General features: G+C 35.1%; 1 protein-coding gene across 6 annotated transcripts in view; it reads right to left on the reverse strand.

Moving 5' to 3' along the window:
* Window positions 1-2564: 2564 nt before the first annotated feature.
* The window catches only part of C2CD5 (C2 calcium-dependent domain containing 5), a 95742-nt gene continuing 73637 nt past the window's right edge, over window positions 2565-24669 (reverse strand). For 3 of the 6 annotated variants that reach the window (XM_011974759.1, XM_011974760.1, XM_011974758.1), the window contains 6 exons: window positions 23875-23961; window positions 13484-13534; window positions 12467-12568; window positions 10929-11119; window positions 7851-7997; window positions 2565-3866 (listed from right to left, as the gene is read on the reverse strand). In XM_011974759.1, the coding sequence (XP_011830149.1) occupies window positions 3735-3866; window positions 7851-7997; window positions 10929-11119; window positions 12467-12568; window positions 13484-13534; window positions 23875-23961 (710 nt within the window). In that variant the 3' untranslated portion in view covers window positions 2565-3734. The remainder of the gene's footprint in view (window positions 3867-7850; window positions 7998-10928; window positions 11120-12466; window positions 12569-13483; window positions 13535-23874; window positions 23962-24669) is intronic. The other 3 variants (XM_011974757.1, XM_011974762.1, XM_011974761.1) reach the window with 3 other exon arrangements.

Here is a 24669-nt window from a genome sequence, read left to right on the forward strand (position 1 = left end):
TATATATATATATATAAAAAGAGAGAGAGAGAGCGATTGAGTCTTTATAGCGCCTTGACTTTTCTATTAGAAAGAAACCAAACTTTTTAGGATAATATTTATCCAACCATTCCTAACATTTTCTTCAGCGTGGTTCCTTATTCATCCTGGGGTCAAAGAAGTGGTTTCAATAAACCTCCTGAAGTAGTATGCAAAAGTTCATGTGTATGCTTATTTTGGGGGACAAAAAAGGTCCAGAGCTTAGATCAGATTATCAAAAGTACTCTGAAAAAGACCCTCCTCTGAAGGAAAAAGGAAAAAAAGACAGTTTGTAAATAGATGTGTTGCTTCCACACAACACACATTTTTATGCTTCCACGTCTTTATGCACCTGGTGCCATGAGATTCGGTGGCGTATTGGAAAGAGGATAGGTTTTGATCTTCCAGACTTCTGACTCAAGCTAAACTGGCTAAGTAGTAATGACATTTATGGAAATAAGACATAGTAAATTTTTACTGATGGAGACATACTGACATAGGAGCAATTCAAGATGTATGAAAATTGATGAAGCTTAAGGACAGCCCCCATAGAGGTCAATTTCACTAAGAAGCTGAAAGAAGGAAAGATGGTCACACTGTCCATAATAAAAAGTATAGATATTGTAAAAAGTTACTGTAAAGATAGACAACAAAATAGGGGGGAAATTGTCTCACACAGCAGATTAAGTATTAACAAGAAAAAGTCAACTCCATACGACAGAAATTTCGATTTTCACAAAAAAAGTGCAAACTCAAATGCAAAACAGCTCGATTATTCCCACTGGCCAAAAATGTTGTCCATGCATAGATGCATCTCAAAAGCATTATGCCAAATGAAAGTTGCCGAGCACAAGATCCCATTGACATGGAAGAGGGAGTAGACTGACTGCGGAGGGACACCAGGGAACTTTATTGGTGATGGAAACGTTCCATACTTGGTTACATGATGTATATTTGCCAAGCTCAAACTACACACTTAAAATAGATGAATTTTGTTGAATTTAAATTATATCTAACAGATTTTTCAAAATATATAAAGATACACACTTGGTTATTAACATGGATTGGAAGGGATGTGATAGGGCAGAAGAGAAAACCAGGCAAAAAGGTAAAAAATAAAACTACTCTAAACATTGTTTATATAATCCCATTTATGCACTTATGAAAAAGCTGTATGCATAAAAAAAAAAACTTTTGCCAAATACTTAATACTGCAATCCAATACTTCTATCTTTGGCATGTTCAAATTCAGGGGCGGAACAGGTGATAAAAGCCAGATGATAATGGATCATGGGAGAGAAGGAGGTGGAGGAAGTGGGACAATGAGTTCCTTTAAATTGAGTCATTTCCCCTTAGAGCAGCGAGGAAAGATGAAGGGCATGTTAGACCTGCTGTAAATGCTGTAAACTGGCCTATTTCCAAAAGAGTAAGTCCTAGCATGTCCATTACAGATACTCATGTTTCAGGGATAATCTACACATAGTGAAAGAGCAGCAGCTCTTGGGGTGTTGGGTAACATTAGCCTTTCTGGAAGGAACCAATCTTGGTCCAGATGATTGTGCTTCAAAGGTGGCCCACAGGAGCAAGCAGGCCCATGTGAGCAAATACGCAGCAAGTCTGGGTGGTTAAGGAAACTCCAGCTTTGACAGAAATCAGTCTGGGTCTCACCATGAGTATACAATTGTTCATACTAAAACAGAGATAATCCCACCTGGCTTGTTTTATGAATTATCGTACACAGAACATGGCACAAAACAGCCAATTAGCAATGGCTGTATTATTCCTTTGCCTAGAAAAGACTCTGGAGCACACTATGCAATCACTGAACAGCTGCTCGACGGACAAATGGCTGGACGAATGGATGGATGGATGAATAAACTGGGAATACCAAATTCCAGTGAGCTACTTTTCCTGACTTGAGCTAAAATACTGTCTCCTTTGGGAAGTACCTCTATTTCAAGCTACACTCACATTTTCTCACCTACTAGTGTAGGTTTTAGAGCCAAGTTGCCTGTGCTTGAATCTTGGCTCCACTATTTACTGTCTTTGGGGCAACTCACATAAACTCTCAATTCTGCTTCCTCAACTATAAACTGGTGCTTAACAATAAGGTTTCCATAAGGATTAAAAGAGTTAATACGAAAACACCTTTATTAGACTGGCTGCCCACAGTAAGCATTCAATAAATATTAGCAATTATTAAAATACTGCACTTCCACATCTTACAAATTACTTACCTGTGTAAACACTGACTTTAAGCTCTATGAGAGGAAGAACTTTTGTGTTTCATTCACTGCCTAAAACTGTGCCCTACCATCTAGCAGGCATTTAATAGTTGTTGAATGAATACCTACCTAACCTGAAACAATAAAAGAGCCAAAATTGCAAACACACACCCCTTCCAAAATTAAGGCCAGGGCCTTGCATTTAATAGGTGCTCAATAGATGTTTGTTGACTGAAGAAATGAATGGAGATGATCAGATAGAAAGTGATTCAGAAAACTGACAGTGGTATATGATGGAAGTAAAAAAGAGATTTAGGAATATTCCAGTTTATTTTTATAAACTTTTTATTTAAAAAATAAAATTATAAACAAAATACAGAAAAATATTGACACCTGTGATAACAAAGAAATGACTCTTAAGGGCAGTTTGTTGTCCTGGGAGGAAAAATCATAAGTGTTATAAAGAAATATTACTGTGCAAAGGAGGAATGTAATATTTAAGGTTCATTTACAACAGGTATTTGGCATCGACAGAAGAAGTCTATGTATACATTCAACATTTTGCAGTATATTTACATTCAAGTTACATTTCCAAATTCTATGCCAAATACAGTCTAACTCACCATCAAAAATCCCTCAGATATTACTAAAATCCTGTTTATTTGGTAGGAGTGCAATATTATCTTATTAGAAAATAATTTTATGTTCCTACTAAGTCACCTGTATTTTTACTACTTCAACAAAATTCACTGACATTTTCATCCCAGTTGAAGTCAAGTCTCTTTTAGCCAAATACTAACTCAAATATTGCCAGTTATAAAATTATATAATAATCTTTTCCTCTCTCCTTAGAGACAGTATTAAAACTTTCAGTGAAAGGACACCAGCTATGACAGATTATTTTCTTTTATAGGAGTTAGGATGTATTACAGATACAAGTTCCAGAATTTTAACTTGTTTTCAAAAGATGGCTGAAGCACTTTTCCCTTTCAGTTGTTACCAAATTCCTCATCAAAATAAAACACATTCAGAAATCTACATAGTAGTTTTTTGAAAACTTTTCTCCATTGTCCCCACACATTTCTCAAATCAGACTGCTTACTCACTAACAACTGGAGAATCTCTTGCTTAGTTTTTCTAAATTATACTACAGTAGCTATCCTAATTTCCTGACAATCTTCCCATTTCATTTTTTAAATTATGATTTTATTAAAATCAACATAAATTACAAAGGTTCCATCTTTGCTACAGTTCTTTTAAAAATTTATCTTAACTTACTGAAGGGTCAAGATCCCACAGGGCCTGTCTAGAACAGGCAAACAAAATGTCAAGATTAGAAAATTCTCATGCCTCCAAAAGACTCCAGGCAAATAAAATCTACTCAATTCTTCCTTATTTATCTCAAGTTCAATTTTAAGTCTAAGAAGATAATGACAAAATAACAGAGATTGATGAATTTCATTTAGTTGAACTCTTTTTTCCTAATTTTCCTCAGGTTGTAACTTCGCCTTCAGTACATGATGACTGGCAGTTGGTAGTAGGTTGCTGAGATGACACCACTTCTAAGTCAGATTCACGAACAAAAACCACTGCATCACCACTTACATTTATAAGACACTGTGCCTACAAGAACAATAAACAGGACAGGTTCAGTTATACTCAACACATTCATACTCTTCTGTTACACAAGGGGCAGTGCTGTATAGCCAAAAAAGCACAGGCTTCTAAATTTTAGGATAAAGATAGACAATCCAACAGAAAAATGAGAAAAGGGCAAGAGGGCAATTCACAGGAAAGAAAACTCAAGGAGCTCCTGTGAACATATGAAAACATATTCAAGCCCTCTATTAGAGATACATAATTAAAATGACAACGAGACACCACTTAATATATATTGGCAAAAAATGTAAAAGTTGGATGTTACCAAGTGTTAACAAAGACATGGGACAACAGCAACATACTTAACACTGCAGTGGGAAGTGCAACCATCCTGAAAAGAACCATCTCCTAAAGCAGAAAAAGAACACACTGCATGATCCATTAATTCCATGTATATGTGTTCCCTAGAGAAATCTTGGACATGTATGCAACAAAGATTAATAAGTGACTTTTCACTGCATCATGTTTAGCAAAATACTAGAAACAAACTAAATGCCCATCAAAAGGGAAATGAAAATAAACTGTGGAACATTCATATCTGAAATACTATATGGAAGTGAAAAATGACCTAAAGCTCAATCAATATGGGTAAATATTATGATGAATTAACAAAAGCAATTTGCAAAATGACATATACAATATAAAATCATTTACATAACTATATATATCCTTATATATTTATATAAAGTGCAAAATATCTCAATGAAGGGGAACTTTGGAAATCTCCATGAAAATTACAAAGGTACTACTTTTGACCTAGCAATTCTGTTTTAAGAAATTTTCCCTACAGAGATGCTCACACTTGTGCTAATCACTTATGTATCACATTGTTTTTGTAGCACTGTATGTATCAGCACAACATTTACTGAAAACAACCTAAATGTTTATCAGTAGGGGACTAATTAAAGAAATTCCGATCGACGTATACCATGGAGTGTTATGTGGTTGTGACAAACATAAAGGTAATCTTTATGTCCTGAAATGAAAACCTTGCCAAGAAAAATCAGGTGAAAGAGCAAGCTGAGAAGCAGTATGTACTGTAAAGCTACCACTTATATTAAACCGGAAAATAAAAGAATATATATTTGCTTGTATGTATAAAATCTCTCTAGTTACATAGTTTGGAGTGTTACATCTCTAGAAGTTACCAAAAAGAAAAATTTGGTTGCATGTGGGGAGGAAAACTGACTGGCTGGAATAGCAGACAAGGAGAGACTTTTCCATTCATACCTTTTTGAATTTTTAATCATGTACTACCTATTCAAAAATATATTAAAACATTTTAGATACAAAATAAGACTACAATTAATTTTTTTAAGATATAAAAGCATGCATAGGAATGACAAAATTAAGATGGTTCATTCAGTATGAAGAGGAAATAGGCCCACTGAGGCTTCAACCATATTTTTAATACTTTATTTCTTAAGCTGAGGGTTGTAAGAATGTCTGTGTGCAGTTCTCTACATTTTTTGTGTACATGCAAGATCTCACATAAAAGTAGGGGGAGAAGCTAATGACATAAATCATGGCACCTGATATGATGTGTGCACCTCAGTGGTAATCAGCCGTTGATAGTTATCATTTAGGTACAGAGGAAGAGGGCTGGTGGTGGAAAATCTGGGTATATTCTAGCTTTTCTATTTATAGCCTCAAACCAAACTTAAGTTTTTTAACCCTCAGTTTTTTCACCTACAAAATGGAGTTAATATCAACACTACAAAGTACCAGAAATGGGAAAAAAAAAAAAAAAAAATGCACAGTTCATTTGGAAAACCAAACAATTCAATCTACGTCTTGGGTATGTTAGGAGAGGTGAGGGGGGCAACAGATGAGTCTGAAAAGGTAGAAGACCTGAGAACGTGGAAGACCTTGTAGGACATATTAAGAAGCATGACTCTGTCTTGTGAGAAATCATTGAAGACAAACATTTAAAAGATAATAGTAACAACCTTTACAGTGCTTACTATCCACCAGGCACAAAGCACATTACATATATTAACTCATGATTTCCCCAATTTTTATCCCAATGTCATAGATGAGAAAACTGAGGCACAGATATAAGTTTTGTTCTGGATAAGCTGATTTTGAGGCATTTGTTAAGGTGCTAATTACGTCAGTGAACAAGTTGTATAAATTTAACACTGGGAAAAACCCAAAACTACAAATCTCATTCTCAAATACAAAGTAATGAAGCAAAAAAGGATTCTTAAACTAGGGAAAATCCTCTTATATCAAATAAATTATTACAAAGAAGTACCCAGTTGAATATAATTTCAAGATCTAATAGATGGCTTTCTTTATGACCAGATAATACCAAATTGTATCAAACACTCCTGCTCATGATGTGCCTGGTTTCCATTCCACTTCCACTTTCAAATGATCTGTGTATAGGTAGTTCTCAGCGCTCCTGGTTTTCCTTCTGCCTTTCTCACTGTTCCTTTCTCAATCTTTCTTCTCCCCATGTACCCCTTTTGACCACTCCACACAATCTCCTTCACTCCAGATCTTATTAATAAGCTGGTTGCAAATCCAGAACTGCAGTAGCCTCACTGAGCTTTAGATATGCCCCAATTATCTACCAAAAATCCTCCTAGGATGTTTCATAACTTCCCTTCTCCCTCTAACGTGCCTTAGCCATTGCCAAAATTTATCAGAAGGTTGTCTCATAGTTTTGTTTATCACTATTTTTCTTCAACATCTTCTTAATGAAGTTTAATATACCATGAGTTATGAAAATGTGTAAACTATCAAGAAAACCTGAAAAGAACTTAGTAAATGAAGTACCCTTCTGAAGAAATTGATTAAACTTCATGACTTCAAAATAAAACTAAAACCAGTCAGGTGTGGTGCCATGTGCCAGTAGTCCCAGCCACTAGGGAAGCTGAGATGGGAAGATCGCTTGAGCTCAGGAGTTCAAGTTTAGCCTGGGTAATATGGCAAAACCCTATCTCTTAAATAAAGCTAAAACAATTTTGCATTTCCATAATGTCTTATCAAACTGCTTTTATATTTATGACAACAACTCACTTTCACTGTAAGATAATTTTATTAATGAAAAAAACAATGATACTAAGAATTTAAATGATTTGTCTTTGGTTACAATTATCCAGATGTACAGGTAGGGGCAAAAAATATATATATACACACACACCTATTCATTTTTACTCCTGCTTAGATGATAAGTAATTAGTCTATATTAGAGCTTCTTAAGCTCTGTGTCCACCAAGATATTGATCCCCTCTGCTCTCAGGGGAGTCACCTGGGTCAGAAACCCAGGGCCAATTACCAGCAGCCACATACAGCTTCATGCATTTACCACAGCATACCAGTGGACCACAGAAATAGGATTTTTGATATATGCCAAGAGAAGCAGGTTGGGAAGAACTGTGTTTAAGGTATTTCACGCTATTTAGTATAGTTAATTAATTTTTTAAAAATTTTAACAATTTTAAGTGAGTTATTATCTTAACACAAAATTTAGAAATTTATTTTAAGATTTAAACTAACTGCTTTCAACCCCATTAACAGAATACACCACTTATCAGAAATAAGCAAGCACTTTGGTCTCACTATGATATACTCTTCATTAGTAAGGCAGCTAAAACTGGACAGCATCATAGTCCAAACTAAAGGACATCTTTAGCTCTCCTCAGTTAGCTATCACTGTATTCCAAACACTTACCAAAAAGAGGGTGGAGACAGTAACTCAGGAGGACAAATTCCAGACGTGATTAATAATAATACCTAGTTACCTGAGATGCCGAAATAGCATGTATTGACTTGTGACTATGTATGACCGTGGTTATTAAGAAATTCATTAAAATGTCTTACACATCTAGACTCAAAGGGTTCTAAAGAGCAATTCTCTTTTGGAGGGGGTTAGGGGTAGGAAGCCATGGAAGAAATTCTCAGGTTCCCGCCAATCAGGAATTTTTAACTGCATCTTACCTGGTTTTTATTTGGATTCTCCATGAAGACACACTGCTTCATTATGTAGGAGACAACAGCATTCCCTCCTAACGCAGCAACATGAGCTCTCACCATTGCAAACACTTCAGCAATAAAAGCATGGAGAAAACCACTGACTCCTCCTTCCTAAATAATAACACACAGGAAAATCATACCATAGATACATGTGTATGGATATAGGAATATATACAAAATGTCAAAGAATATATATTAAAACATCCTAAATTATCTTAATATACCAAATAACTTAAACTTCCCTCACAATGGGGATTTACTGAATGAACAAACATTGACTGAACACATGTCCAGGCAAGGATTTACTACATTTACTTTACAGATGATAAAACTGAAGCCCGGAGAATCTGTAACTTGCCCATGACTAGCTATGATCAAACAGCTAGTAAGTAATGGCAGGGCAAGAATTCAAATTGTGCCTCCACCTTCAATATCTCCATTAAATCATGCTCATCATCATTAAAACAAATTGATGATAAACCTAAACAATAAAACTTACCTGCTATCCATATCTCTCATTCTGAACCTGAACCGTGTTCAATCAAACTTGCCTTTTTTTCAGTTTCTCAAATGCACAAGCACTTTTCCTACCTCAGGCTCACTGGCACATGTTGCTCCTGAAGACTTTTCACTCAGTTTTTTTTTTTGTTTTTTCCACAGAACAACTCATTCACTCCTTGGTCCCAATTTACCTATAATGTCTTCAGAGATACCTTCTCTGACTGTGAACTATAAGTTGAAGTCCTCTATTACATTCTCTGATAGCCTCTGTTCAATTTCTTTATATTACTTACTCTCCCTAGTAATTAGATACTAATTATATGATTTATTTGTTTTTGTCTACCATGCTCCAGTTCTACTAGATTGTAAGTTCCATTAGGTCAGGGACTGTATCTGTTTTGCATACAACTATATGCTAACATCTAGTTCAACAGGTGCATATAATAAGAATTCTACACATAACTGTTAGGAAATAAAATCCAGTAGTTCAGGGTACTTTTTCCATATTCAAAAACAAGGAAAACAGAAATCAAAGGCTAGTCAATAGCTTAAAATGCTTTTCAACCTAGGTTTCCACAAATTCTATTGTACTTATTTACAGTCTAGGAGGAAATTTCCAACTTTAAACTGGAAGGGGAAAAATCCATCTTTCTGAAAAGCCTGAGGATACTACATATAGTTTTGTAAAGATATCTCTTTTTGTAGTTAAGGAATTAAGGGAGTTGCTTCAGCCTGCCTCCAACTCAATCATAGTTCAGTATATTTTTCTTTGACTTTTATCAATTTCCTCCTGTTTATTAAATCAAAAAATTCTGACGACACAGTAGCTCTGTAGAGGATTAATTTAAAAAATATTAATTAACTGTAAGGAAACAACTCAGGCAATTAACACATTTGGAATATTGTGCTACACAGTTAATATTATAAGTTTCTGTTGAAGGAAAATCCACCAAGAAGCAACATTTTGAGGTATGGGAGCTTAAGTAGTCAAGAAGGCTTAGGAAATAAAATTTTATGGATTCAAAATAGTGTAATATCCATGTGCTACCAAGAGCAAGTAGAAAGGTTAATTCATAATACATGCCAGCTTTTCGCACCAAATCTTTGTCAAATGTAAATGGATGTAGAGAAGTATCATCTATTTTAATTCTCTATCAAAAGGTTTTTGAGAATATCTTGATAGTTTATTTTTCATCTTAACATAATTAAGAGTGATATAAAAACTAATTTATCTTTTTTTGGGGGGAGGAGAGAGTCTCACTCTGTCACCTAGGCTGGAGTGCAATGGTGCAATCTCAGCTCACTGCAACCTCCACCTCTCATGTTCAAGCAATTCTTGTACCTCAGCCTCCCGAGCAGCTGGGATTACAGGCATGTGACACCACGCCTGGCTAATTTTTCTATTTTTAGTAGAGAAGGAGTTTTGTCATGTTGGCCAGGCTGGTCTCGAACTGCTGGCCTCAAGCAATCTACCCGCCTCGGCCTCCCAAAGTGGTGAGATTACAGGCGTGAGCCACCATGCCTGGCCTAATTTACCTCAAAGAAAACATCCATCTAAGTAATTAAATAATCTGTCAGAAGCTATTCATTCATTTACACAAAAACATATTGTGTTTACTCTGTGCCAGCTACTGTGCTAGGCGCAGGATGGTGAGTATGTTATTAAAGATAGCCTGCAGGCTGTTATTCCTAAGAAAGTATAGAAACACTGCTGGTGAAAAAGGGCACAGCTAAGTGTGCCTTATTCGTCTTTATAATGAATATACTTTTTAAAAATACAAACTGCAGCTAAAGTAAAATTTGAAAAGATTATTGGATGTCACACTTCAGTAATTAAAAAATTTCCCTATTCACAATATTAATTTGCTTGGTAGCCCCTGTTCCTTAACATATGACATTATATAATTTTTTTTAAGTTTAAATTCCTGTGTTATAAAAGATATAACAGGCTGACTCTGATTCTGAACTTTTTCCACATCAAGTAAAATATTACAACTTGTTATTTAAAAACCAAATTAAAGTTTAATGATACTCAGTGTGAGATAAGATTGAAGAAATGTCATCCTCATACACTAATGGAGAGAGTAAAAGATGAGCAGCTTCATTCCTTTCTCAGTAGGAAGAAACAGCAGAGCTAAATTACATAAAGTATCTCTTTAGACATATATCCATAATAGAGTCCTCTATTATTTCTAAATGTGATCTGTCAAAAGTTGCTAAATTACTGAGAAAATGAAGCTGTTCTTTCAGGGCTATTTTAAACCTCTATTTGAACACAGATATTTGTTTTATTTACTATATGATAAGGTTCTAAGATTTTTAACAATAAATAGGTTTAAAACTGACACAATTCTTGTGATAATCCTAGCTGCTAAATGAAATAAACTCTAGACTCAATCCAGATAGATTATTAAAATATAAATAAATATTTGTAAGTTATTTTTGGCAAAAAATAACAATTTGAAACTTGTTTGGTTTTGTTACTAAATCTTCAATCAGAGAAAACTCAAAAAAACAATGAAATAACTTCTATAAAATTACCTCCCGAAGAGAAGTAGTCTCTCGAATAAAAAACATGTTAATTATCCCAAGATACTTAGTTATTTTTGCTCCAGGAATAAAAGAAAGAGGTGTCATCTTAACAACCCCAACTGTGGAATTTGCACAAGGTGGAGCAGAACGATTCCGGAAATTTCCATCACCCACTGGACTTGCTTTTTCAACTGTCACGGCTAAAATTGGAGAAAGAGGAGAAAACATTCAGAACAGACGCTGGTAACACAATTATTCCCTGAGGTTTCCAAATAAGTGGTGACAACATTCAGCTGTCTGTGAGGCTAAGCCATGTCATGAAAGAAAAGAAATTATCATGCACTGCATGCAATTAAAAAAGAGAGACAGAAAAACATGAGAGGAAATGCTGGAATGGAATTCTTTTGGAAGAAAAATGGCATTCCTGCAAAAGAAAATGTTGATGCAGTATAGCTACACACACAATGATTGGTTATAAAGTGAAGAAAAAGAAAAAGCGGCAGAGCATTAAAATTATCTGCTGTAGGAACAAATTATTACAAGGAGAGTGTGAAAGTTGTTATATTTCCCAGCGCAATTTTTCCATCTTTTTCAGACGACTTCATCATTGTCAACTTGTAGATAAACCTTATGTTATCTAATTGTAAGATATTTGCTTTTTCCAAACCTTTTTGAAAACCAACTCATAGTTTTAAAAGCTTAACACAATGACCTCTGCTAGCTAAAAGCTGGTTGTTTACAAAGTAAAAAAAAAAAAACAAAAAAACAAAAAAAAACAATAGCTACCACTTATTAAATAACTGCCATAAGACAGACATATATATATCTAATCCTTACAACAACCCAGAAATATAGGCTATCATCATCATTCCCATTTCATGCATGAGGAAATGGAAGCTTAGAGAAGTTAAGTAACTTGCCCAAGGTCTGATAGCTATTAAAATGGCACTTCTAGGATTCAGAACCAGATCTGGCTGGTTTCACATCCTATGTTATTTCCTGTGAAATGTAGTTTTTTCCCCTTCTAATATACAGTAAGCTCTTTCACTCAAATACATTTACCTCAAAATTTACCAAAACACATGGGGTAAAGATAACATATAAGTAATGATTCTGATTCTAGCAGTAAGGTAATAACTACTTTCTCTCCAGAAATTCTTTACTCGTTTAGCCCTCTGCATATCACACTTAAAAAACCAACAGATGCCACATACTAAATAGTACCTTGGGTCCTGGAAGAATGTCTCTTCAATAAGAGAGTTGGTAATTTATTTTCAGCTAGAACAATATAATATCTATTTATATACTTTTAAAAATGCCTGCACAAAAAGGAAAATTTTAAAAACACAATTCTATAGGTAAAACTAATAAATCTAAAGGCCTTTCAAAAGCTTTTCCTAAATGACCCTTAGAGTCTGCAGCTTTCACACTCTAATACATGATGGATTGGCAATGTTATTACTGGGTAGTAAGGTCTAGCTTTTACCACTGGGAAATCAGGGATATGTTTCTCAGATTATCATAATGTGGTAGAAACATCCGCCTACTTGTCTTAATTGATCCACGCCTTATGGTCTGAGCTTTCAGTTTAATGAGCTCTATCCAGCTGCTGCATCTGTCTGCAAAGGAACTGTAATCAACTGACGTTGCTGAAAACACAGACAGAAAACAAAAGAAAAAACAAAGAAAAAAATATGGATGATGTCTCTTACTCGTCTTAACACTCCTTTCGATGATGTAATTTAACTGTAACTCAGAAAAAGAACGGTCCTTTTCAAGTCAGATAAGAGAGATAGTAAAGAGTCAAGCTTTAGACACTGATTTGTCCAAAACCAAGTTCTCAGTTAGCAGGCTGAGCATTTTTGGTGATGTCATAGTTGTGTGGTCTCTTAGGGAGAGCCTGATTGGGGTCTAACATAAATATCAGTGAAAGGACCACATACTGCGCTTTAACTAACTTTATTTCCTACTCTTCTTAATTTATAATATTTCAGTTGTTCCTATTTTATAATCAAAACTTTGTGAATAATTCATTTCCCTAGTTTTACCCTAAAATTTAAAAAAAAAGAGAGAGAATCAAATGTTGAAGAACACATTTTAAAAAGTTACTAGTTGACTTATCTGTTATTAAAATATCTTCTTTCTACAGTCAGTAAGAGGAAAACCAAAGGGCCATTTTTGTTAATGTTTTGTTTCCATGTCTGATTTTGGGCAATGAAGCCTCTGATAATACAGGGTTGGGGCAGGTGTGAGCCTCACAAGTTCCCCCTTTTTAAAAGAATAACTTTTACCACTGCTAAGCTGGGAAGAAATTTTAAGGAGCTAAAATTTTATGCTTAGAAACTGGGAAACCATTAACATACTAAAAAATTTAAATATTAGTTTAATTGATGTTTTTTAAAAGAACATATTCTACCTACAAAAAAAAAAAAAAAAAAAAAAAGCCAGATTTTGGTGTCTATGCCATATTGTCCAGTGCATTTCTTTGATGTCTATAATTTCATGCACCACCAAACTAGAATTTTACACCTTTGGTGACTATTTGCTTAATTAGACAAACTCACCTCTCTGTGCAGCTGGTATACCTGAGTTAGAACTTGCACTCTCCAGGTGTTCTAATAAGACAATATGAACAACATTAGCTCGGATGCTAAGTACAAGCCAGTACCTCTTCTTTGTTATTTGTTAATACCTCTATAAGCCAGAAGAATAGAAGGAAATCTTTATGGCTTCATTGCAAAAGCAAACCAAATAAAAGCATTTAGGTTTAAAATGCAGTTTCTATTGACACATGAAAACTAGCTCAGTTTATAAATACCATGCCAAAGGAGACTACTTGCTTACTATAACACAAAAAAAGTTTCAGAAACTTCATAGTCACAAGAAAATAATAAACATAGTAACAAATGTGAGTATGATGAAAGCAGGATGTGAGACCAGGCAGAGAAAAGGGCCAATGTGTTGGGAAGAATAGCTGAAATGAAACATAGAGGGGAAATGTTTGCTGCGGGGAAGAGCCTGTAAGATTAAAAATTACAGACAAGATAATGATTATGCTTCATAGATCAGCATAAGCTGCTCCCTAGTCTTAACTCTCCTCACCACCAACTTCTTCATTCAAGGACTTCGATATCAACAGCTCCCTCTGGCGGTATCAAGACTTTGCAAAACTAAAAAATGAGTTATCACAGAGATAACTAGGAATCCCAGGCAGTATCACTGCCTTTCCAGTAACCTCATAACAGTAGCATCCAGAATTTTCCCTGATATTTTTTATTACAGGTATTTAAGGTATTGTACAAATTTAAATAGCACTATAAAAAAACTTCATAATTTTTAATGCTCATGTTCTACCCACATTAGAATATTTAAAGTTTTGTTTGAAAGAATTTTACAACTAAAAGAATAGTGTTGCCAATTTAGAAATAACTCATGAATAGCACTGAGAATAATTTCGGTTGGCCAGTTTAAGTATAGATAAATTGATAGATACAATTTTTTAATTTCTACTTAATGTGTTGATTTTTTTGATAACATGCTGAAATTAATTTTAAAAACTTTTCAAAACATTATTTGTACAGAATGTTTCTACCATAGAATATTGCTGCTAATTGAAAATCCAATGCAAGTATCTCACCACGACCCACCAACACAATTTTTTTTTTTTTGAGACGGAGTTTTAGTCTTGTTGCCCAGGTGGGAGGGTAGTGGCACGGTCTCAGCTCACTGCAACCTCCACCTCCCAGATTCAAGTGATTCTCCGGCCTCAGCCTCCCAAGTAGCTGGGATTACAGGCGCCCACCACCACGCCCAGCTAATTTTTTTATATTTTTAGTAGAGATGGGTTTTACCATGTTGGCCAGGCTGGTCTCGAACTCCTGACCTCAGGTAATCCGCCTGCCTCGGCCTCCCAAAGTGGTGGGATTATAGGTGTGAGCCACCACACCTGGCCCACAGTTTTTATAAAGCAATTGACCACTAGCTAATACTGCAGCATATACAGAGCTGATAAATAAAAGGGATCACCAGGTGGAGTTCACGAAAGGCCTGTGAGGATACCATGCTGTGGACATGCCCTGACCATCATGCTCGCTGACTGGAGATCTAGATAGGAAAAGTCCTCCTGATTCAGGATCTTGAGGGACTTTGGAAGTCTAGGAGATGAGACCTACAGAAAGACCAGCACAGAGCTGACACTCAGAGGCTTACCTGATCTGCAGGGACACTCAGCACAGAAACAGACTCAATGGAGAGACTGGGACACCAACTGTCCTACCCCTAACTTACATATCCCGAGAGGGTCCTGAGGCTCTCATATGTCTTGTGCAGTATAGATTTGGTTGGTGTAGAATTACAGAACATATAGCTGGTATTAGGAATTCCGTGCATTTTTTTAAACTGCAGGGGAAAGAGGAATGGCTTAAAAATTTCTGAAAAATCACTAAAACTAAAATCTTTTGTATACCTTGATATTATCTGAGTAATATCGAATTCCCTAGTAGGAACTGCGTATATTTTAATGGCAAATGTACAAAGAAAGAGCTTACCTGAGTATGTATTAAGTATCTGTTCCCATCTCTAATATCAAGTGGAAAAAACAAGGTACACAATGATATGTAAAATACTTGTGTTTTTTAAAAAGGATGAATAGAGTATCTTTGAAAGACAGACAGCAAACTGTTAAAAGTAGTTGCCTCTTGGGGAAGAAAATGGAGAAGGGAGCTTTATTCAGGACTATATGATTTTTGTAGTATTTGAATTTTTCGCGATATACATGTATTACTTTTACCCCACAAAATTTATAAAGGGTGAAGAGGGAAAAAAGGGAGGGAAAATGTTTATTCCCTGCCCTCAAATATGAATGTATCTGAATAAAAATCTGAAAACCAAAGTTTTTAAGGGAGAAGATTTTGATTTCACTTAGGGGGAGCAGGTTCATCTTTTAACATGCTTGCTATCTTGATTTTTCTCCCAGAAAAAAAAGGCCCAAGAGGCCCAAGGCCAGCTGGTCCCAGCAGCAGAGAGACATCAGCACCTTGGACTGGTTTGAAAACCTCAAATGTCTGATGACCTCAAACTCCCAGGTCCTCTGCTCCTCCTGATCAGAGTTTGGCTTCTCAGGTGATAGGCTTTTCAAAAGAGAAGGTACTGCAGATACATGCAGTCTGGCTCACTGACAAACTGGGAGTTCTGATTTAAAAGAAATAAAACAATATGCAATCTCTAGGCTAATACTAATTTTAAAACAACATATTTCATTATTCAAGGGTAGAAATCTCCTCAAGTCTTTCAGACTTTGTTGAGTTGTGCTCAGTTGTGTGCCATTTGTAGATCTATATGGAAGAGTCTGAAACAAATGCTTTTCATGTCAGATCTCCCTTCTAGCTGCAGGGTCTCAAGCCACACAACAGTCCACTTCCCTTATAATTTGGTTTCCCATTTAATACAAGAAGAAGATTATTTTGCATTTTTTTAAAAGTCACCATTAAGTGATAACCCTGCAAGCCCCAAATAAATGACCCTAGAAACTTAGCAAAGCAAAACAGGGCTATGGTTTATTATTCCCCTAGTGCACTCTAGCAATATTTAACAAGCCCTGTGTCTAGTGGTGTGAGAGGGAAACTAACCCAGGTTAAAAGCAATTTAGTGGAAATGAGCACATTATTGACAAAAATGATTCTTCCTCCCTCAAACAGACAATCTCCAGTGCATCTAAAGTCTGAGACTTTTCCATTCTTCTAAATAACTTGTCGTAATCAATGGCAAAGGTATTTGTTAGCTGCAGTAATTATTTGAATGTATGTGCCCTCCAAAACTCGTTGAAATTCAACTGTCATTGTAACAGTACTAAGAAGTAGAACATTCTGGCCAGGGGCAGTGGTTCATGCCTGTAATCCCAGCAATTTGGGAAACTGAAGTGGGTAGGTACGTTGAGCTCAGGAGCCCAAGGCCAGCCTGGGCAACATGTTGAAACCCCATCACTACGATAAAATATAAACATTAGCCAGGCGAGGGGGTGCTAGTGGTCCCAGCTACTCAGGAGGCTGAGGTGGGAGGATCGCTTGAGCCCAGGAGGTAAAGGCTGCAGTGAGCCAAGATCGCAGCACTGCACTCCAGCGTGGGGGACAGAGTGATACCCTGTCTCAAAAAAAAAAAAAAAAAGGCCGGACGGTGGCTCATGCCTGTAATCCCAGCACTTTGGGAGGCCAAGGCAGGTGGATCACTTGAGGTCAGGAGTTCGAGACCAGCGTGGTCAATATGCTGAAACCCTGTCTCTACTAAAAATAAAAAAAAAAAAAAAAAAAAAAAAATTAGCCAGGCATGGTGGCAGGCACCTATAATCCCAGCTACTTGGGAGGCTGAGGCAGGAGAATCACTTGAACCCGGGAGGCAAAGGTTGCAGTGAACTGAGATTGTGCCTCTGCACTCCATCCTTGGCGACAGAGGGAGACTCCATCTCAAAAAAAAAAAAAAAGAAAGAAAAAAAAAGTAGGACATTTAAGGCCTGATTAGGCCAGATCTCCACCCTCATGGATGGGATTAGTGCCATTATAAAAAGGGAGGTTTGACCTCCTCGTGCTCTCTTTTTGCCCTTCTGCCCTGTGATAACGCAGCAAGAAGGCCCCAGCCAGATGCTAGTACCTTGATAATGGACTTCCAACCTCCAAAACTGAGAGCCAATAAATGCCTGTTCTTTATAAATTACACAGTCTCAAGTGTTTTGTCACAGTAGTACCAAACAAAGATAAATACAGTAATAAATTTCTACACTGATCAGTACCTTTTTTGACTACCCATTTTATATCATTAGAATTTACAGATCATCTTTGCTCTAAATAATTAAAAAATATTCGAGAAAATCTTATCTGAATGTCTTTTAAAAATTATTAAAACTAAAAAAGTTACTATAAATGATTAACTAGTTACTACAAAAGTTAACTACAGTTACTACAAATGATTCTCTGGCAGATTAAAATTGAGAGTCATTATAATTTATGTTTTATTTTCCTATTTAAACATTCTCAGTTTTATTATGATCAAACCTGGGTTTTATGTTTCTTTAGGAATTTCCATCACTGCATTGATTAGTTATGCTTTATAAGTATAAAATCTAACTTCATGACTGGGGTAGACAAATGATATACCTAAACATTCAGTATCAACCTGATCTATAACAATACTCAAATACTGATGAATTGATAAGGAAACTGCCATATTACAGTTACAAATTACTAAGGCATACCTAAAGATAAAACTAGCTTCAATTTGGACAGTTTACAAGGGAAAAATTCAACTGTGATACCTCGGTAGTAGATATATTAGATAACAAAGACAATTAACTTCCCTGTTTGGGTCATTTAAGTTTCTAATTAAAGGTGTACGACATCCTAAACCACTTGTCTTTCTTCTTCAATCTGCTTCTTACATTTTCCTGCTTCCATTTCCAAGCATGCAATCCCCCTCTCACTCCTATCTTTTATAGCTTCTCTTCCACATAATCCGTTTTCTGTCAGTAACTCAATGCAATTTTTCTTTGCTTTTTACTCCCTCTTCCTCTAACCAAGGATTTCACTGTCCCCAAGCTGCCTTGAAGAAGCTACTGAGATAAAGATTCTTTATTCCTACTTCTCCATCAATTTTTTTCCTTCCTTCCTTTCCTTTCCTTTCCTTTCTCCTCTCCCTCCTCTCCCCTCCCTTCCCTTCCCTTCCTTTCCATCCTTCCTTTCCTTCCTTCCTTCCCATTTCTTGGATGAGTTTTTCACAGATTTTCCTCTAGTTAGTTTCTGGTTTTTGCATTTTCTTCCCCCGAGCATCTCTTTCCTTTTAAAACTTGCCATTGATTATTTGGCCATCCAATAACATCAAGAATTTTAGCAGCTTTTTATTGTTGCTGCCACTTGGTCATAGTGACAAAATGTATTTTTTTTTAAAATAGTAACAACAGACATGCAATGGACTATTAATATATAAAAATGCTGTTAATTAGTATAAGGAATTATATATAGTCATAAGAATTCAAACCGTTAGTTGGTAGGAAAAGTAAAAGATAACTTCTGTATTTTTTACAAATGTACACTTCTAATTGCTAGTTTAAAATAATGTTAGCAAGACATTAAATTCAAACAGTTAAACTATTTTAAAATCAAATCTGTGAGAGAGACTGTCTCTAAAAAGAAAAAAATCTAATTTGGTTTAACAAAGAAAAAGTAACTCTTCTAGCCTACAATAAAAAACTTCTGATGTAGACACCCAATTTTGAAGTATAATGTATTGTGGGTATAAGCCAACTTGTTTTCTTTTATATTGAAATCCAAATTTTAACCTATGCTTGCCACAGCAGTCAGCAGCTAATGTAATGAATAGAGTATTCCTGCTAGCCTATAGCTTATGCCACTGAACATGAGGAAAGTACTCTAGTGAAAGCAAAAGGAAAGCAGGAAACAAGATGGGTATTTAAAAATATATACATATCTTCTATACAGTTTCACTCAACGGTATTTAAAACTAAAATTGACTTAATTAAACCTTTTTAGTTTTTAAACGATCAGTGTTTTAATGAAAACTATTATCCTACCTTAGGTAATATTTTTTTAAGAACTTGAAATATATTTAAAGTGGTATATGATTTATACACACTTGTCTAATCTAAGTTCTTAAGCCTTACAATACAGCAACTAATAGCTCAAGATGTAAGCCTTTAAATATTTCTCTGAAGTAATATGCTAACCTTTTATAAAAATTACATATATAAAATTCTTGAGATAAACTGAAATCTATGAGAAAAATCTTGCCGGTGTTTTTTTACTCTTCTCCCAGATTACCTCAACCCAGACTCCCCCCATTTTGCTCATTCTTTTTTTCTATCTATCTATCTATCTATCCACCCATCCATCCATACATTATTTTTAAAGTCTCTTGAAAATCATTTCAGAGAAAAACTCAGGTTTGGATATCAATGATGAGAAAAAAACATGAAAATTGTATTAAAAGTTTGCTATAGCTATCATTTTTCTCATATCACACTCCTGTATAAACATAAATAATTTATGTTGATATCATATCATCTATCCTTTAATAAATTATTTAAGCTCAGCACCAGTTAATATATCAAATCAGAAAAATCAAGATAACCAGCAAGGTAACACCAAATCAACCATAAATTTGAGACATACATCAAACTACTTTGTTACCTTTAAAAACAAAACCAAATATAATAAACGATGGAAAGAAAAAATTGAACATGGATGGACAATTCAGGCCGAGGCTTACTCTACACAGTGAAATAAGATACACATTATTGAACATTTCTTTACATGACATTCACCCATTTTCAATAACACAAAAAGACAATGAAAGGTTTATCTACAAGTAAAAAGATGGAAGTATTAATAAACACACTATGCTTAGACTAATCCCCTAGCCAATATAAAAGGAAATAAAAAATTTTAACAATCATCCTATTTGTGATTAAAAACATGAAATATAAACTGGAATTCAAAGTTACTGAAAGTAAAAAAAAAAGCTATCAGCTTATTCAACTTAACAAAACAATTTAAAAACTATACTTTTATTTATCAGCATTAGTAATTGACTTTTAAGCCTCTTATGGATGCATATTTTATAAAGCAGACAAATCTTCTGAGCATTTATCCTTAACACTCTTACCTTCCTCTCTTCCTGCCTATTTCCACTAAATGGCAATGCTTAAATTTTTCCAGACATTGCCTTCTGTCATGTTACAACACTCGATTACTCCATTTTTAAGACTCTATTATATTTTTCAGGCCTTTTCAAAACCTATCTTACTCTCAAATTTTCCAAAACATTTTGAGATAACTTTAAAAACTATATTTAGCCCATGTCCTCCTGAAAAGACCTGAGGAAGCACAAGACAATAAATAAGCATGGAACATAAACCACAATTCACAAAACTACAGAAATATTGACAGAAAGGTACAGATATACTTTTAAGTGTTTACTGATGATTTTACAATGCAATATTCAAGGAAAAGCACATAGGTTTTACAGTTAAGCACTTAGTATAAAAAGTTTTACATATATTAGTATTAGATGTGATGGTCTGATGATGATGATGATGACAATAAAGGGTGGCATGATCAATGGTTTTCAAACTTTTTGAGACCCTTTCTTCAAGTGAAATCACATACAGAAGATGGATATAAAAACACATGGAATCAAAGCTGCTGTTTCAGAAAAGTAGGGGATCCAGACACCTACCCTCAATCCCATCCTTCTCTGCTCCCTTTCACCCTGCCTCCTGGAAGGCCATGAGGTACCTCTGACAAACCTCTATGGTTCAGAGGAGCAGAATTTAAAATTAAAATTATTGGTTTAATTGATTAAAAGTTATTTGAAATCATTATTTATTTATTTATTTATTTATTTATTTTCTTGAGACAGGGTCACTCTGTCGCCCAGGCTGGAGTGCAGTGGCACAATCACAGCTTACTGTAGCCTCAACCTCCCTGGGTTCAGGTGATTCTACCACCCAGCTTCCTCGGTAGCTAGGACCACAGGCACATCACCATGCATGACTAATTTTTGTATTTTTTGTAGAGAAGAGACTCCTAGGCTCAAGCAATCCGCCTGCTTCGGCCTCCCAAAGTGCTGGGATTACAGGTATGAGTCACCGCGCCCAGCTGAACACATGTAAATTACAGAAGCTCAGTGTGACCTTGAGGACTAATTTAGCTTTTGATTTACTTTTCAAAAATAGGAATATGTTAATAATTGAAGAACCATAAACTACAGAAACCTGAGGAATTTTAAAGGTTAGAGAGAATCTTAATCTTTTCACATTTTACACATGAGGAGCTGAGGCTCAAAGAGGTTAAGCAATTGGTCCAAGTTCTCACACCTAATCCACAGCAGAACTGAGAGAAAAACACAGGTCGGTTGCTTTTCCAACCTACCTCATGGTCCCTCTCCATTCTCCCTAAAATGAGTTGCAAATATTTTAGGTACTGTTCAAATAGGACTTACTATACTCAAATTCTTATTTTCTTGTTTTTTAGTTCACAAAGTATCATTTTGCATACCACATACTAACGATCACATAAGCACCAGTTATAATTCCTTTGAAAACATTTTGAAAGCTACTGCAGAAGTGGAAAGTTGTCTTTATAGACAAGTCAAACTTAGAAAGCTTAAATCTAATCTTCTGCAAAATTCAGTAGGTATTAACAATATAGTAAAACAGAGTTAACAGGGACCCCAAGTCCACAAATACCTTTTCCTACAGAATAACAATCAATCAAACCTTTGTTGATTAGGTTTTAGGTTTTTTTGTTTTTGGGGTTTTTTTTTGGCCCCTATTGCAGGGTAAGGATGTAAGGATAAATGAAATTATACCTAGAAGTGATATGGAACTAACCATGAACAAAAACAAATTTCTGTATAAAGTAGATGTTAAAGAAAAAAAAAAACTTGCTGTATAGTGAGTTCAAGAAAGACTTTTCTTCTTTTTGAGAGAGGGTCTCCCCCTATCTCCCAGGCTGGAGTACTGTGGCACAATCGCAGCTCACTGTAGCCTTAACCTCCTGGGATCAAGCAATCCTCCCACCTCAGCCTCCCTCGTAGCTAGGATCACAGGTGTACACCACCACATGCAGCTAATTATTTATTTTTTGTAGAGTTGGGGTCTCACTATGTTGCCCAGGCTGGTCTTAAACTCCTGGATTCAAGCAATGTTCTCGCCTCAGCCTCTCAAAGTGCTGGGACTACAGGTATGAGCCAACAGGCCTGGCCCAAGGAAGACTCTTGACAGTTCTGCTTTCTGCCTGGAAGCTGTATTTAATTCATAAATCTGAACTCACATTCCCTTTGAATTTGATTTTTCCTCTCTATTCTTTCAAGGATATTGACATATGCTACAATTCTCTATGGAGTTCTAAATCAGAATTTTAGGTGATGACAGAAGGGAAAAAGGATCACAGTTACCACGTTACAAAGTTCAGAATCTGGAAGCAGCTTATTTTTCATCTTCGAAATATAAGACAAGATCTATTTATCTACTAAACAGACTTTGTACTGATTTAATAAAGATTCTGTTGACATATACGTAAAGTGAATATAAAACTATTCTGTATTATACATAATTTGGTATCAAATAACGAGTAGGAATCATAAAATAATATCCATTGTATTATAAGACATAAAAGTTGAATAGCTGATTTCAAATAACTATATCATTTCTCAAAACAAACTTAGTGAAAAACACATACTATATTTATCTAATACATAATGCTACAAAATAAGGTATAGTAATTTTAATTTTTTTGTAATAAAAATTATACTAAAATCAGATGAGAAAGGAAAACAATACCTCCCACTTTTCTCCAAAGATTATGCAGATCAAAATAGATTTATTGCTATTAAAGTAAGGAGCTATCAATTTGCACCGGAAAAAAAAAATTGCAGTGTCTTATGTAAGTACATAACAATGTTCTTCAATTATCGCCACAGCAAAGACCGGAAGCTCATCCCTTTCTCACTTGTACTACTCCCACTCAAAACCTCTTCATATATCCTCTGAAAAAAAAAGCATTCTGTTGTCCAGGAAAATCCAAAACTTTTTGTGAAGGTTTAATTGTTGCTGGAAAAAACTTACCAAATATAATATAAATATCAAGTATTCTATGTGTGAATAGTTACAGTGGGAAATCCAAACCTTTGAAAATAAAACTTTAACACATTAAGGTATGAGAGTGGAATATCACAGGAAAAATTACCTTAATACCTTATAATGAAATTACTTGAGAAATTAAAATAAGAGGAACATTAATTTATCCCCTTTATGAATATGAAGAAACATATAATGAGGGAATGAAGGATACATTTTCACCTCAAGGTAGTAAGATTGCCTATAATGAAGAAGCAGTGAAAGGAACTAGAAACTAGGATTTGTGTTTGCTTTTTCCCTTACTTAACCAACCTTTAACTGGTGGAAAAGGATGAGAAGGAAGTGAATCTGAACACAGTTCCAGTGGAAACTGTAAAAGTTCTTCATTATCTGTAGAGGCTAGAAAGGCAAGAAAAATACCAGTTATTTAGTAATGATCTATTATTAATTTTTTTAAATTAAGAATCTGTGACAACATACATATACATATTCTCAGCTCCACCTTCCCGCCCCAATTTTTTCTGGTCATTTTCTCTCTGATTTCTCCCATGGAAACCCTTCATCTACATGATGCTGAGACTGGTGCTATCTTCCCTGGTATGACTGTTGTGAGGCTTTAAGAAATTAATATCTGTAAGTAATTTAGCACAGTGCTTTGCAAATAATAAATGCTAGATAATAATAATTAATATCCTACACTTTGTCCATTACTAGTTTTTATGCCACTTAAACTGGTTACATGTCTTCTTTGACAAATATCGGAACACATAATCATTTAATACATCTACCTGACATTAACTCACTGCTCAAATCTTATCAATGCTATACATGTAGAATGTAATCAACTTTTAAAAGTTTAGGACTAATCGTGAATATTTCATTTAGCCAGTAAGTCATTCGAACTATACAAGAAAGTATAGTATTCCTCATTATGTGTTTTTCAGAACACATAGTTTCCAGTAATTTGGATTTCTTCAGAATATATTACGAATATTACTTTCTTTTTTTTTTTTTTTAATTTATTTATTATTATTATACCTTAAGTACTAGGGTACATGTGCATAACGTGCAGGTTTGTTACATATGTATACTTGTGCCATGTTGGTG

The sequence above is a fragment of the Mandrillus leucophaeus genome, unplaced genomic scaffold, assembly GCF_000951045.1.
Source record: "Mandrillus leucophaeus isolate KB7577 unplaced genomic scaffold, Mleu.le_1.0 Scaffold1486, whole genome shotgun sequence".
Taxonomy (NCBI): domain Eukaryota; kingdom Metazoa; phylum Chordata; class Mammalia; order Primates; family Cercopithecidae; genus Mandrillus; species Mandrillus leucophaeus.